This window comes from Myotis daubentonii, chromosome 5 (assembly GCF_963259705.1).
Source record: "Myotis daubentonii chromosome 5, mMyoDau2.1, whole genome shotgun sequence".
Taxonomy (NCBI): Eukaryota; Metazoa; Chordata; class Mammalia; order Chiroptera; family Vespertilionidae; genus Myotis; species Myotis daubentonii.
Window position 1 is genome coordinate 74,679,716 of NC_081844.1, and position 17,544 is coordinate 74,697,259.

Consider the following 17,544-nt stretch of genomic DNA (forward strand, 5'->3'; position numbering starts at 1 on the left):
AAAAGATCTGTTAAAAACTATACATGCATTAAATATTAATAGGTACTGACAAATAATTCTCCCTAGCTTCACCTGTGGAGATAAGGCTTATGTGGTGGGTCACTGTTTCTCCATAATAGTGTGTTCAGTGCCGTAGCAGCGAAATCAGCCCACTGAAGGGGATGTGGCCTCGCACCATTTGATCAGGAAAGTCTAAGTGAATGGGTTGACTTTAAAGGAGAATCTCTTTTTAGTTAGTGGAAGCATAAAGATGATCAGGTCTTCAGCTTTGCCAGGAACCTGTGAAAAACAAAACAAAAATTTCACTCATGGATTTCATGTGCTTATCCATATTTGACATTAAAGTCGAATCCAGCCTGGTTTCTAGTGAATGCTCATCCTAGATAATGATTAAATGTTGTCTGTTATGTGAACACATGAGTAGGAAGAGATTTTAGCTCCGTTATTAATTTTGGTTTCAACTAAAATGAATGTTTGCATAAATCCAAACCTATCTGCAATAATATCTTTGTTAAAGTTGCTCTGTGGATACAATGAAGTAAATAGTTTCAAGCTGACCTAGTGCTTGTGGGCTCATAGTAACAAAAAACACAAAACATATTTTCCCAACTGTCAACTCTGTGATTTCTTTCTGTAATTTACACGTTTCTCTTTTAAATCAGGGAGAAGACCTACGTCTATGCCTCTTGAAAACACTCTTTAATTTAGGATTTCATTTTGTTAATGATTGTTTTGCCATTCCTGTTTACTGAAATGCTCCTGGTTGATGTACAGTACTCCTGAAAGTTAGTTTCAAACTAATGACATTGGCAAGCAAGATAGAAAATTTAATATTAGAAATGGCAGAAATATATTAATTTAATACAAATCATAGAATAATATTTGAGTGAGTCATTTATAGGTATAACCCAGGGCACTATAAAACACTACAATGAGACTTATTCTCAGATGCATCTTCATTCTTGGAAATTAAAGGCTATATTTCTTTTTTTTTTTTTCAGTATAAATCAGAACTTAAGCAGAATTTATTGGCTTTCTCAGTTGCCAAAGTCTAACAGTATCGTTTCCATAAACTCACATAATGAAACTCTATGATGCAGACCTCAGGCGCACTGAGCCAACGTGAGCCAAAAATTAGAGAATTTGAATTCACATGATCACTGGTCTAGGCAAACAAATCCCCCAGCCTCCCCCCACCCCCCCAATAAATCTTTGAATATTATGAAATTAAGAATATATTTTGGTCCTCTGGAAAGAAATTGAAGATTACGAATTGCAGTCTGACCTGAACTTTTGAAGTGCTGCTGTCAATACGTTCATTCGTCAATTGTACTGAGAGGTATTTCCAGTGCTTTTGGATAAAAAAACCTTGTGTTTTTTGAAAAAATGTGCTTTATTCATCTGTTTGCTAAGTGAACAGAAATTGGCTGTGTGAAGAACGAAGTGCCCTTGACAATAAGCAGTACATTTGTCATAGTTTTATCATGTTGTTTAGTTACAGATGCGGTCCCTTGCGTCACATTATGTAAATCAAATAGTCATGTTGCAGCCTCATGCATGATTATATGATGTATTGTACGTTTAGAAAAAGCACATGAAGTCCCTTTTCCCTTACATCTGAATATACTTTGTACTCAGTAATTCTTGGCCCTAAGGTGAAGAATTGATTTTGTGTGTTTCTCTAATTTTCTGCATTACCTATTATTCAGTATCATCTGTTTGGGTGTTTCTCTCTCCATGTGCTGGCAAAGTCAGTTGCGAAATAGAACTATCCATTCTTTAATGCAATTTCCCTGGCTTCGTTCTCACCGATCCTGGGGCCCTTATCACATTACAGAGGTAATGGTGTTCATCCTCTTCTTTGCCTTCCGAAGAGAAGCCTATGTTACTTATCTTTGTAGTCTTCCCTTATCCAATGCTTGGCATATAAGAGGCACTTACTGAATCCTGCCTTATCCAATTGTATAGGGAGGTTGTGTGCTACACAACAGCAGAGGGAGCCATTGATAGTGTTGCATATGCAAACGTACCCCTAGAGGTAAGCAATAGACAACCTATACTCTAGGTCTGGTGTCCCTGTGGTGGATTTGATTTCTGTATCTCCTGATCCAGAGAAGGACTAACTACCTGGCCATTTACTGGTAAAGAAAGAATGTCAGCTAACCTTTTTCATTCTTCTTTATCTGTAGTTATAGTCAGACTCTGAACATGTTACACCACTGGTGGGGATATATTTTCCTGTTTCATTTGGTGGTGGTTTTGAACCACAGAGACCAATTTACACCAGAAGTGTTGCTTTGGGTTTTTTTTTTTTTTTGTGATAGCTGGAGGAGATTCTGTGTAGTACTTAGAATCAAGGGGAGAATTAAAGAACCGTGCATTAAGAAAGATAGTAAAGGGGCAGGGGGTTGGGGAAAAAAAAAAGACAATGGAGAAGGAAACTCTAGAAATCTCAGCTGATGGGTTTGGATGATCCAGGGCCATTTACAGTCTCTTAGGCTATTATCCACTTTAGATTTTCTGAAAAAATATTATCAGTTGCAGTCCATGTGAATAAAGCTTATATGGCTAGTTTCTATGTATATTAAGATCTAATGTTAACAATAAACAAATATGTTTCACTATGCTTAATTATCATATGATTGGTCACGGATTGGTTCATTTCTTTTAATTATGTGGTAATCTGGCTGAGTAGGTGATCAGAAAGTATTCTCATTTGTAGGCATATAGAAATTATAGAAAAAAATGTAATAAAACCCCTTTATATGCACAAATAAGCCAAAAACAAAGAGGGCTCTGGCAAAAAAAAAAAAAAAAAAAAAAGTAGCATGCTTCTGAGATCATGTGATAGCTGCCCTGGGAAAGGTTTGTTGGACTTAAAAATCTGGGTTCTTGGGTTTAGCTCCCCATGAAGAAAAACCTCTGAGATTGTGCAAAGTAGGGAAGTGGAACTGAAACGATGACATACAGCCAGAGCCCGTAGGTGGCTATTCCTTTCATGAAAGTGTGATCTGGGAAGAGCTCTGCAAACAAACATACGTTGTCAACAGGAAGCGTTTTGTCTCAACCATGATCCCACGTGAGGTGAAGCAGCCCCTCCCTGGGATTCACTACCACGGGTATCATCGCGCCACGGAGGCACGGAGCGAAAGCCTATGCAGGGCTCTGAAGTGGCCCTCTTTCAACTTACCCTACACAGGCAGCCACCACTGAGTTCAGCTAAATGAGGTCACAGTAGAACTCCGAAACGCCAAAGGACACATCTTCCATTGCAAAAGCCAAGAATTGTGATAAAGAATACTTTTTAAAAAAAGGCTGACAATGATTATAAAAGCATATTCTCATAATTAAAAGCACGCAAAAACATTCCAAAATGTTAGCATAAGGTGGTTTTAAAAAACAGTTGACTTGAAAATTAAAGAAAATTAAACACCTATAAAATAAATGTATTTATACTTGAAATCTTAATTTGTAAGTTGGAAATCAGATTAGATGCAGATGAAGGGAGCGCTAGAAAATTGGATGATAGAGCTGAGGGAATTCTCCCCGAAGGCTGCACAGAATGGTTAACAGATGGAAATACTAAACTGTGCTTGAGAGTTACAGACATTAAAATGAGGACTTATATGCACCAGAAGGAGTTTCAGGAGAAGAGAGTAGAGAGAACGTGAGAGGAATTAGCTAAATAGAAAATGGTAAGAGTTTTCATGTGTTCATGGATCTTCTAATTGGAAACATACCAATGCCAAAGAAGATAAATAGAAACAAACTTGGTATCTAGACACATCTGAGTAAGACTGTAGAACTACAAAGACAAAAATAAATTTTAAACTTAACCAGAGACCATGACGTATGCCAGTTATAACTAAAAAAAAAGAAATTAACTAGAATGCAAGTGTATGGAAGAAGAGCAAGGTGATTGCAGACTTTTAATCTATATTTAGGAATGCTAAACATTTTGCTTTCACATAGTGTGCCTCAAAATTTTATACTTTGTTATAGAATGCTCTCCAGGACATAGTAGTCAAGTAAAGAGCAAATCATAGACTGTAATTCATGGTTAGATCCCAGCTGTGTAAAAATACTAAATTCTAAATAAATACTAAATTCATGCTCTATTAGAACAATTACTATCAGTCTTTTTAAAAATTTGCTAACCTTATGATATAAAATGTTATGTTGTTTTAAGTTGTACTTCTCACGTTTAAATCTGCAATCTGGAAATTATTTTTGACTCATGTGAAGTAGAGATCTTACAATATTTTTTAAGTAGGAAGCCATGTCCCAATACCAGATACTATTATTTTATAATAAAAATATGAAATCCTGTAAAAATAAAAACAGGATGCAATTTTACTTTGGAAATATTGTCTGTGAAGTAGGAGAATGTGTTTCAGGATCATATCAGGTAAAAAGGTATAAAAATTTCTCACATTTTCTTAGAATTAAAAAATTATTTAATCTGATATTCAGTTTTAGTAAATTCTTGGAGATAAAGATAGTGGCTTATTCAAACAAATACTAAAATAAGTCACATAGTCTCTATTATTTTTGGAAAAGTTTAACTTTATATTTTTCTTTCTAGGAAAGATTTCTGTGTACACAAGGATGAACCATGCGATACTGTTGGTAAGTGTCTATATAGATTTTTACAGTTTTGAGGAGTTCTGGGGACCTTGAACACATCATTTGTTTAAATATAGGAAATTATTGCAGGGTGCTGTTTGTAATAGGATATTTTTAGAATGTCAGAGATCTATATTTTCAACCTATATGTTTAATCATTTGCCAACCCTTCAGTTATGAATGGAACAGCTTAAAGATATGTATACACTGTATTTGAAAACAATTAAATTATGCTTTAAGAATATACTGGGTCCCCGGTGGCTCAGTTGGTTGGAGTGCTATCCTCTACACCAAAAGGTTCTGGTTCAATTCCTTGTCAGGGCGCATATGGGAGGCAACTGATCTATATTTTTCTCTCACATCGATGTTTCTCTCTCTCTCTCTCTCTCTCTCTCTCTCTCTCTCTCTCTCTCTCCCTCCCTCCCTCCCTCCCTCCCTCCCTCCCTCCCTCCCTCCCTCTTCCCTCCCTCTCCCTTTCCCCTTCCCTCCCCCCCTTCCCTTCTCTCTAAAAATAAATAAAATAATATCCTTGGGTGAGGATTTAAAGAAAAAAGAATATAATGAGTATTTTCTCAGAGCTATAAATATGGGTTTAATAAAATTCTGTTATTTTTGGTAAAGCAAGGCAAAATATATTAATGACAGTATGATTGGCTTTTTTAGGCTAAAATATTTGTTTTTAAGTTATATATGCTTGAAGTTATTTGCAGTAAAATAACAGTCTATTTAATTTGACTAAAGACAATTTTCTATACATGAAGTAGCAAATTTTCTGTATTTTTGTCCTAAATATCTAAAATTCCTAAAGCATAACCATTTAGCCAGTAGAATCCATACAACCAGAGTTCTTAAGTTTGAGGGAATGACCATATATATGTACATATAAGACATATGTAAGAGTCATAATTTGGTTTTGACATCATGTGGGGTTCATTTCTACAGGGTAATAAGTATCTTAACCGTCTTGAGGTTCTATGTAAGATGAACAATAAAAAGGGGATAAAAACAGAATAAGGGGTTATGGGTATTTAAAAAAATAATTCTAACCAATTCCATTAACTTCAGTTATCATCAACCTTCTCAGATTATTAAAATCTGAGATAATAAGTGGAAAATAGTTATAAAAGAGTAAAGAGGACAACGATGTCAAAGGAATGTTTGGTTCTGAAGGAACTTTAAGCATAAAAAGAGCTGGACAACTGAGAAAAAGCTGACTTGATTTTGGGATGATCTTGATAATGTTACCTACCTGCTTCCTGCAGTTTTCTGCTCTTCTTGCCTGGATCTCCATAAATTAAATCTTAATATAGTTTAAATCAACTGAACCATGGAAACTGTTGATTACCAGTAAAGTTTGCCTCAAAATAATGACATTTTCTCCACTTAAACAGCTATGTTGCCCCTAACGCCTTTTTAAGTATAGACCAATTTCTTGCTTTATTTGTGCACTCAGAAAAATCAGCAGCATCCTACAATAATTATGCCCCTTTACAGCATGGGCTCATGGACTAAGGAAGCTAGCACAGATGAGGTAGAGCAATGTTTTCTTTTTTATTGTGACTATTTTACATCTTGCTAAATCTGCTTACCAAAAATAGCATTATATTCATGATGTATATTATCTATGAGATTTATTTTCTGGCTTAAAGCATATTTGATTCATGAAGTAGCTTGGTGGGCTTGAATATTCAGGAAAGTGATGCAGTCAGTCCCGAGCTCTATTAGTCCTGTCCATAAAGTGACCCGTCTGCTACCCATCTGGCACCAGACTTAATTATTTCAATATTATTGTTTATATTCCTTATAGGAATGCCTGACTATAGTTTAAATGCAATGCTAAGATTTATGCTGTGCATTGCAATTTGACCCACACTTTCATGGACATTATCTCATTTAATTCCTTCAAAATCTGAACTCTCTGCTTTTATAATCATTACTAGAGGCCCGTTGCAGGAAGATTCCTGCAAGAATGGGGCTTCCTGAGGCCGGAGCGAAGCCTTGATGGGCCTCACTCCCTTCTCCGCCACCTCACTCCCTCCCATCTCAGCTGCCTGACTCCCTCCCATCTCTGCTGCCTGGCTCCCTCCCGTCTCCTCCGCCTGACTCCCTTCCGTCTCCGCAGCCTGACTCCCTTCCGTCTCTGCTGCCTCGCTCCCTCCTGTCTCCGCCGCCTCGCTCCCTCCTGTCTCTGCTGCCTGACTCCCTCCCATCTCCGCTGCCTGACTCCCTCCCGTCTCCGCTGCCTGACTCCCTTCCATCTCCGCCACCTGGCTTCCTCCCATCTCCGCTGCTGTCCTGCCGGGCTGCCCCGGGTCACACACGGGAGGGCTGGATGGAGGCCGGGAGATTGCTGCTGTCCCGCCCGGCCGCCCCGGGTCACACACGGAAGGGCCGGATCGCTGCTGTCCTGCCCGGCTGCCCCGAGTCGCAGATGGCAGGCCCGGGTGGTGGTGGGGCAGACCGCGGATAGTGCTGTCCCGCCCTGCCTATAGTGTGCAAATTTAACGGCCAACTTTGTTGGGTTAATTTGCATACTCTTCTGATTGGCTGATGGGTGTAGTGAAGGTATGGTCAATTAGCATCTTTGTCTTTTATTAGTGTAGATTATTTCAAAGATAAAGAAAACCCTGAAGTAGAACAGAACATGGATTTGAAGTCAGGCTAGATCTAGATTTAAGTCAGAGTCTGATTTAAATCTAGATCCTACATTCATGTTACCTACATGAATATATGCACATTATTTAACACCTCAGAAGTTTGGGTTCCTCACATTTACTTATTTGTTTGTTTATAAATGTATTATTGATTTCAGAGAGGAAGGGAGAAAGAGATAGGAACATCAATGATGAGAGAGAATCATTGATCAGCTGCTGCCTGCACACCCTCCATTTGGGATCGAGCCCTCAACCAAGGCTCAACCACTGAACCACACCAGCTGGGCCTCATCTCTATTTATTTTATAAAGCAAAAATTTTATAATTAACATGTGAAATTTCCCAATATTGCTTCTTTCATGTCTAAATTCCCTCACGAATAAATGGAGAAAATACTGGTACCACACTTCTTAGTTGTGAGGTTTAATATCTACATGTTGTTATGGATCGTTCTGTAATTGTATTAAAATGTCAGTTACATTTGGCCCAAAAATAGAGGCTATGTTATCGACTTCACAGAATGTTGTGAAGCTCTGACACTTGCAGAGGCAGCTAGTTTTTTTAATATATATTTTTATTGATTTCAGAGAGGAAGGGAGAGGGAGAGAGAGATAGAAGCATCAATGATGAGAGGGAATCATTGATTGGCTGCCTCATGTATGCCCCCTACTGGGGATCGAGCCTGCAACCAGGGCATGTGCCCTTGATTGAAACCTAGGACCCTTCAGTCTGCAGGTCGACACTCTATCCACTGAGCCTAACCAGCTTGGGTGGCAGGTAGTTTTTAATTGGTGCTCAGTATGCACTAGTTTTTATCACTTCCTTTTATTTCCTGCAGAGAGGTTATAAATTTGCCCAGCATCATTGTTAGTAAATAGTGCTACTGGTCTCTGCTTCAGATCTTCTTAGTATAATGAGAATCATTATACTTTATAACACGAAGTGTTTGTATAATAGAGGAAAATACAACTAGAACACTCAAGGTGAGAAGTATATATTTATTCTTCATATCCACCTCTGTGTTTTGTGCTGTAGGTAACTTTTTCAGTTATTTTCTATCAGTTTATACAAATTTCCTATTTTCTTAATATGCTATTTTATCTGTTTAATTTATTTATCAAGATTCTTTATTTTAATAACTCTTATTTCTAGAGATTCCATTTATCGTTTTTTCCTCTATCTGCTGGGTGTTTCAATAATACAGTGAGTTTTCCTCATGTTTTCAATCTCTTCTTTTAGGTACTAATCATTTAAAGTATATTTTTGAATAGTCACTAACTAATAATTTTAATATTGACATTCTTTTCACTCTGGCTCCATTTCTTTATTTTCCTGAATCCTGTCCATGGCGACTTGTCCCTCACAGGCTATATACTTTTGTATTTGAGCTCTTATTAAGATTCTTTTTTTAAAAAATCTGTGGACATCCTGAGGGACCCGGGGAAAAGGCTGCCTCTCTCAAGAAATAATTTTTATTCACAAATACTAAAGGGGTATTTACGTTAATTCCTTGGGTTAGTATTCCTTGGAACATGAAAGTATTATGAATTAGGTATCCTAACTCTATGAGAGATTTCTTTAAAAAATTGAGTTTGTGTCAAAGAAGACAAGTTTTTATGCTATGACCTATGTCAGGGAGCAGTTTGTTTTGTTTTTCTAACCTACCCTTTCATTGGGTTTAGCAGTTTTGTTGATGGAGAGGGAGGTGGTATCTCCTTCCCCTCGCCTTATGTAGAAGTCCCAGATCCAGGACGTACCCGGAGCAGTTGCTCAGCGCTGCGGCTAAAGCTGAACGGCTTTGGATTTGAGTGTGGCAAATGCTCACAGGCCACCAGCACATCAGAGCTGGCTCAAAACTCTGCATTTCCCTTCTTTTCTTTAGACCCGTTGGAGGCTTTCCCTTACTTGTATGCTCAGCCTTGCATTTAAGAGGATGTTTGTTACCTTTATTCCAGCATTTGTATGTATAGGGTTGCAAACAGATTGTCTTGCTGCTAGAATGGGTATTCCAAGAAACACTCTTAAAGCGTTATTGTATATATTTCAGTGCACTCTGTAGCTGCACGTGGTGATTCAGTCCTCGTTTTCAGCATTCAGCTGTGCTCTGGCACCGATTTGGAGAATTGATGTTAGAGTTATGATGACTCCCACAAGATTTTAAAAAAATAATTTTAGAAGCTGTTCTGCTTAAATTGTCTATATGCTATAAGCCAGTGATTCTCAAACTTTTTGGTCTTTATATTCTTCAGAATTGTTTATGTAAATAATATTTATCAGTTGTCACTATAATAGAAATTAAAACTGAGAAATTATAAAAATAATTTATTTCAAATGAACAATAACACATCAAATGTTAGCATAAAGAACATGCTTTTTTAAAAATAGAAATTATGTCATTCAAATTTAAAAATAGAAGACATGACTTTGTTTTAAATTTTTGCAAATCTCTTTATATCTACTTGGCTTATAGAGGACAGCCAGGACCTTATATCTGCTTGCGCTTGTGTTGCCTTTTGTTATTTTGGTTGAAGTATAGTAGGAAAATGTGGCCTCACAAAGATATGTAATTAGAAAATGGATGAGTATTTTTAGGTTATTATGGATGTGCTTTTTGAAAGTAAACTAAAACACGTGGTAGTGTCTTAATCGTTAGGAGAGTGTGGTATGGAATGTGAAATCACATTAGTAACCTTTTATATTTTGTTAAGTTAATTTCTGATGGTATATTTTATACTTTAAGTGGATGTGTTTAACTAGGCGTGGGTTTTTAGCATCATTCATTGGTCAATTAGAAAGTATTGGTTCACTGAATTAGGCAGATTTTCTTAATGTTGACACATTTCTCCATACAGTATATATAGAAACATCTCCTTTGTCAATATTATCATTGATCTAATCAGAAAAGTCTTTAAGCATTGGGAGGTTGTCAAGCTCACAGTGGCAGATGAAAGTTTTCCAATATTCTAATTTCACTCGGAAGCTTAACATTTATCATTAGGGAAAAAATGCTATCAGTTGATTTCCTTGGAGTCACAGGTTCTCTTTGTTTATTTTTGGGTGACTGTCAGCCACGTGCCCAACCAGAATAACCATGTGTGTCCATCATTCTTTCAAGTACGAATGATATTCAATGAAAACCACATTTAGTTGAGCTCATAACTCAATCTCATGATACATTATTACCTTTTAGTCGGCAGCAGAAATGCTTTATCCATACTTTTTTGTTACACAAAATATTAGAAAATGGTTGTACGCAAGGGTTCAGATTTAATAAAATTAATACGTTTCATTTTGGGAATTTTAAAGTGGAATGGACATGTCTTCCCCTGGGGGTAAGTGGCAGTGATGGTGAAGCGCGGTCCGACTGTTCTGATTTGTGCTAGGCAGTCTTACCTACCCTTGCTTCTCATCAGTGCAAGTGTTGACACTTTTGATCTCGTGAACCTCCTGAGGAGACCTGGAAAGAGACGATGGCAGCCCAGGATTCTGCAGCACACTCTGAGAAATTTTGTCACCATCAGGGAATGATTGCTAATCAGTGGTGACAGTCATTGATTTTGTGTGTGTGTTTCATGAAATTTTTTAAGGACTTTGAAGTATAGAAAATTGGCAAATACTTAGAGCTGGCAAAGGTACACGTTGATCAATATGAGTTGGCAGCTCTGAGTATTTTCCTAATCCTAGTCGATGAGAGAGGCTGTGTGTCCTTTACCACCAGATTTCCAGTTGTGGGGTGCTTTGCCCCTTTCTGCATTGTATTGCCAAGACTTGGATGCTTCAATATTGTTAATGAACTTTCTTCTCCCGCCTTTCAGCGGGTCGGAGTGATAGTTTTATTCTTCCGTATGCTTCTAATTCTGATGTTACGTACTTGCAGATTGTCAAACAGGCATACAGACCACCTGGGAAGCAACTGCCAAAAAGAAACATATTCACTAAAACATACTTAAATCACCCTTTAATGTTGACATTGTGCATGTGAGAATCTCCAGACGTTTCCCTTTCTGAACACCAGTATGTTCTCCAAACCGCATTTCAGCAGAAGTAATCATTTTATTGGGTGAGAAGAAGAGGTCAAGCCAATTTTTAAAAGTAGCTTAATTTTTTCATTAAATAGCAGTTGTAGCATTTTTTTCATGCATTGTGGCACCTAAAGCATAGAGAATTTCAGGGTAAAAATACTTAAAGAAATTGCTGACATTATCTCTCTACTTTAATCCCCTTTGGTTAGAAATAGTTCTAAGTAGAGAGATAATATTTTTTTTTCTACTGAAAAATCATATTAGTTTAACGTTTAATATTTTTGAAATTTGAAATCCTTTGGTCTAGGCATAGAATAGAGTTAAGTTTTTCTATATAATCTTACTTTTTAAATGAATTAGTAGTGTAAGTCTTCAGAGGAGTTCAAATATATTTATTGGACATTTGCCATATTCAGAGTTCCTTGCTGAGTTCTGTGATGGATTCAAGGATGACACTGGGACATATACTTTAGCAAAAGAGATTATTAAACATATTAGAAACATGTATCAGCCTTAAATGTGGATGATTTTATATAAACTAGGGTCAGATTTGAAAGACCCAGAAGTCGTATTTGTGAGGTATGTTATGAAGTTTTGCTCAGCGTTTAATGTGGATGTTCTCAGAAATGCAAAGAGAATATGTTCAGTGTGGTGGGCAGATTCTACAGTGACAGTCCTAAGATTTTTCCTCTGGTTATTCAGTCAAACTCTAATCTAGGTAAAGCTGTGAAGGGATTTTGCAGATGTAATTACAGTCCTTCAGTAAATCTTAAAATATTGAGATCTAACTACATTTGCCCGGTAAAGCACAGGCAGGGAACTTAATTGTGCCAGTAACGTCAATGAATTTGAAAGCTCGTTCTTCCCCACACCTCAGCTTGGCTGACACCTTGATTTTGGCCTTGTGAGACCCTAAGCAGGGGACCCACTTAAGCGGTACCAGACTTCTGACCTATAGAACTGTACAATAATAAATGGGTAATACTTTCAGCCACTACATTTATAATAATTATGTAGCAATAGAAAACTAACACATTCAGACTAAAGGATGCATATTGTTATTCACTAGAGGCCTGGTGCACGAAATTCATGCACGGGTAGGGTCCCTAGACCTGGCCGGCAATCAGGGCCGATCTGAGCCTCCCGACTATAGGCTGGGGCCTTCCTTCTTTCCGCACTGCCCCCTGGTGGTCAGCACACGTCATAGCAAGCGATTGAACTCCAGTCTCCCAGTCAAACTCCTGAGGGGACAATTTGCATATTAGGCTTTTATATATAGACTAGAGGCCCGGTGCACAAAAATTTGTGCACTCGGGGAGAGGGGGTCCCTCAGCCTGGCCTATGCCCTCTTGCAGTCTGGGACCCCTCGGAGGATGTCCACCTGCTGGCTTAGGCCCGCTCCCTGGGGGGATTGGGCCTAAGCTGGCAGTCAAACATCCCTCTGGAAGCCCAGGAGCCCTCGGGGGATGTCCACTTGCCAGTGGGGAGCAGGCCTAAGCTGCAGTCAGACATCCTTAGTGCTGCTGAAGAGGTGGGAGAGGCTCCCACCACTACCGCTGTACTGGCAGCCGTCACCCTGGCTTGTGGCTGAGCAGAGCTCCCCCTGTGGGAGTGCACTGACCACCAGGGGGCAGCTCCTGCATTGAGCATCTGTCCCCTGGTGGTCAGTGTGTGTCATAGTGACCAGTCATTCCCAGTCGTTCTGCTGTTAGGGGCAATTTGCATATTACCCTTTTATTATATAGATAGAGGCCTGGTGCATGGGTGGGGGACGGCTGGTTTGCCCTGAAGGGTGTCCCAGAACAGGGTGGGGGTCCTGCTGGGGTGCCTGGCCAGCCTGGGTGAGGGGCTGATGGCTGGGTTTTTTTTTGTTTTTTTTCAATATATTTTATTGATTTTTTACAGAGAGGAAGGGAGAGGGATAGAGAGTTAGAAACATCGATCAGCTGCCTCCTGCACACCCCCTACTAGCGATGTGGTCGCAACCAAGGTACATGCCCTTGACTGGAATTGAACCTGGGACCATTGAGTCCGCAGGCCGAGGCTCTATCCACTGAGCCAAACCGGTTAGGGCTGATGGCTGTCTGCAGGCTGGTCACACCCCCTTCAGGGGGTGCCTGGCCAGTCTTGGTGAGGGGCTAAGGGCCGTTTTCAGGCTGGCCAAGCCCCTCGGCGACTGAAGCTCCCAGCCTCTCCTTTTTTTCTTTTTTTATTCTGGGATTTATTTACCTTCTATAATTGAAACTTTGTAGCCTTTGAGCTCAGAGCCGGCCAGGGCGGGCGGGAGGGAAGCCTCCTGCTCGCTCCAGCTCTGTGGTCATGGCCGGCTGAAAGCAGGTATCTGGGGTTTATTTACCTTCTATAATTGAAACTTTGTTGCTTTGAGTGGAGCTCAGAGCCGGCTGTGGCAGGCGGGAAGCTTGGCTTCCTCCATCATTGGGGCAACCAAGCCTCCTGCTTGCTACAGCACTGTGGCTGTCGGTGGCCATCTTGGTTGGGTTAATTTGCATATAGTTTCTCTGATTGGCTGGTGGGCATGGCTTAAGGCATAGTGAGGGTATGGTCAATTTACATGTTTGTCCTTTATTAGTGTAGATTGATTTGGGTTTAAATACTGGAGAAAACGAGGTCACATTGGAAGAAAGTACAGTTCATGGCCCTCTGTGAAAACAGAATTACAAAAAAAGAAAATGTTTCTTAAGAAATAAAAGGTAAGGGAGACATTCAGAGACTTCCACTAATCAGACCTGATGGGACAGTAGAACAGTGAAAGGATTTTAAGAGGATTTCCCAGGATTTGCTCTTTGCATTTTCTCCATATTTGATATTTATTTTTCCTCATCTCATCAGTGATGAACAAAAGTACATTCAAGTGCCATGGGTCTGAACACTTACCCAATAGGCCAGAAAGGAAAGAAGTAGGGAAAACTGAGTGTTGATGGAGGAAATTGGGTGGCATTAAATCAGAATACAGGAAAATGCATTACTGTATGGGCCTCCAGCAAGGAAAATAAGAAAAGCCAAGGGAGTCAGACTAAGCTGGGGCATGTATCACTTTAGTGTTGCAACACAAGGTCTGTGATGTTCATCTTTGGATAAGAAGATCATATGATCTGCAGTTCATATTAAGACACTTTGAAAAGTTAAAGGAGGCATAATTAATAATTATGCATGGACAAAAGCATAAAGTGGGATGCCCTAGGGCAGTGGTTGGCAAACTGCGGCTCGCGAGCCACATGTGGTTCTTTGGCCTCTTGAGTGTGGCTCTTCCACAAAATACCACGTGCGGGCGCGCATGTACAGTGCGATTGAAACTTCATGGCCCACGCGCAGAAGTCGGTATTTTGTGGAAGAGCCACACTCAAGGGGCCAAAGAGCCGCATGTGGCTCGCGAGCGGCAGTTTGCCAACCACTGCCCTAGGAAAACCAGCTGTATGGTCACTCTATTATTTATGAACATGTTTGAGACATTCTTTTGTATTTTGATCAGAATTGCAGATTATACATTAAAAGTGCTTATTTCAGAAATGTTAAGCTATAAAATTATTTTTGTAATTTAGGTATTTTTTTTACTGGATTCCCAGATGATAAAAATTAAACTTACTAAGAATTAACAGATGAGCATTTTTGCTGCATGTATTGGAAGCTGGTTTCACCCCATTTCTCCCAACCTTGCTTTCCTTCAACCAGATGGCCACAGAGCCTTGGCTGTGGGTACATTATAATGGTTTGAGTCTCAAATATATCAGGTATAAAAAGGGTAGTAATTTCCATCATGTTCTAAGTTCTGATCTCTGAAAGGCCTAGAAACATACTTGGAAGGTGATATGAACTGTGCTTCTTTATTTGTCCTTCTTCCTCAATTTTTATTCGTTCTTCCATTTCAGCTGATCTTCCTTTCACTTTTCTGGGTCTTTATCTCTTTATTTCCCCCCCAACCATTCCATTTTCTCTAATACCGAAGCACTATCTATTCCTGAAAGCTTATTAGGTACTAGAGATAGAGTGGTGACTAAAATGAAACTATTTGTGCATTCTTTTAAATCTTTTCCTTTTTGACATCCTTTTGTTATTGTTGCCTCGGTGGCTAAAAATGTTTCTTACTTGTCTGTCTTTCACTGTGAGCCAACTTTCTCTCCACAATTATACTGCCATGGCTTTCAAGCCTAAATGAGTTAATACACATCTCTTAAGAATCAAGAAACCTTAGTATTTTTTAAAATTTGCATATCATCTATCATCAACTTTTAGTAATCTTACTATGATCTAAAGACCCTGTCTTGACACAGTAAAATATTTTCTTTATCATTTATTTATTTTCTTCAAGTAAGCATATTGAAGAAAATTGAGAGTTCATATATTGTTTTTGGTTTCTGTTTAATCATTAGTATGTAATAATATTAGTATGACCTATATTATTTAATGTACATGTTTAGTAAACCATTTCTATGATGGTGTATAGAATATTATCAATTATTACATGGCACAAAATGTAGAAACTCTATAAGCCCATAGAAAAACAAATGCCTTTTCAGATATTGCCACGATTTGTGGCTTTAATACCTAAATAGTCTGGTGTGCAGCAGAGTTATCGCTTTGCGGTTGCCATAGTCCTCCCAGCCCTGGCCCTTCAGTAGTTGGAAGATGGTAATGACTCTAGGGCATGTTGAGGTTATTGAGATGCTTCATTTGTGTTGTAGAGATAATAAAATCCCATAGGTAGTTTTCTTTTAATTACAAGATGCTGGTTTTTATTGTTATTTTTGGAGAGAAGAAACTCTCTGTGTCTAGTTTAAGGTAACCTGGAGTACACACTCCACCCTTCCCTTTCATTGAATGCAACTATAAAACATGGGAGAATGGAACAGCTATTTGAGGATTTTAAAAAGCAAATAGTAGCATGAAAATTGGGAAGACAAGAATTTGAAGTACCAACAAACCAGCAGTGAGTTTATTATTTTGCTCTCTCTCTCTCCAGGATTCGACACAGCTGAAACATGGAAGTGGTCATTAGGTCAGGTATAGAGCGAACTACAGTGAATCCCTCTAGTTTGCATCAAGGACCAGGAAGGCCCCCTACTGGTCAGAGAAAGTGGGGGGGTAATCACCCCTTTTAAAAAATTGTCCGCATTCTCTCCTGTCATATCTACCCAGAAATCCTATCGTACTGGCAGTGAGGACAGCCACAGTGGCAGCAATGGCAGTCATAAAAATCTGAGAGGAACCTTCTCTGATCTGCAGAGCTTTTATTCCAAAAGGGTGGGGTGAACCCCAGTGCTTCGTGTCTCTGTCTTCCTATTGCTCCAACCTAGGAGAAGACAGAGTAATGGAAAGTGTACGACAGAGAGGGGTGACTAAAGCCCAGTCTTTCTGGAAGTAGGATTGAAATGAGAACCATAGAGACATGAAAGGTAGCAGGGACATAATGGAGACAGAGGAACTCGGGAAAATGCCCTGTAAAGTTATTAATCAACTCCGTTGCTCATCTCCAAGCTTTGCATGTGTGAATATGACCCTAAAATTTCTTTGAGAAATGAGCTACTAAGCCACTGAGCCACCTAGATTCCAGACTGGATGCTAGGTGACAAACACATAGGATAGAATTGCATAGCAATGAAAAAGCTTTGAAATGGAAACAAAAGTCCACAGAAGACTTGGAAGTATAGAACTCACATCCTGAACCCAACTAGGTGATTTTATGCCAAAAATTAAAAAGTATCAGCATGCATCATATGGTTTAAATAAGAGTGAGAGTCTCATAATATAAAATCAGAATTCTAGGATACAGTCCAAAATTGTACCACCTATAAAGAAATAGGAAAAAATCTCAAATTGCGTGGGAAAAGACACTTAGCAGATGACAACTCTAAGATGGTACAAATTTTGGAATTACCTGACAAAGACTAAAATGTCTACTATAAAGGTGTTACAACTAGTAAGTACAAACATTCTTGAAATGAATGGAAGGATAGAAAGTCTGAGGAAATAAATAGAATATATACAGAGAAACCAAATGGAAATATTAGAATTAAGAAAAGAATAACAAAATAAAAATCTGTCCAGATGTATGGGATAGTTAGTAGAATGGAAATGACAGAGAAAAGAGTCAGTGAACTTAATGATAGATCAGAAGAAATTATCCAATGTGAGCACCAAAGAGAAAAGAGGATTGGGGGCGCGGGAGAGAATATATAGAGTCTCAGGAATCTGGGAAATATCACAATTAGTCATTGCGAACAAAG

General features: G+C 38.9%; 1 protein-coding gene across 1 annotated transcript in view; it reads left to right on the plus strand.

The window, feature by feature from the left end:
• ADAMTS19 (ADAM metallopeptidase with thrombospondin type 1 motif 19) overlaps window positions 1-17,544 on the plus strand; it is a 216,734-nt gene that overhangs the window by 59,704 nt on the left and 139,486 nt on the right. The window contains exon 7 of the mRNA XM_059695332.1: window positions 4,586-4,629. Coding sequence (XP_059551315.1) covers window positions 4,586-4,629 — 44 coding nt within the window. The remainder of the gene's footprint in view (window positions 1-4,585; window positions 4,630-17,544) is intronic.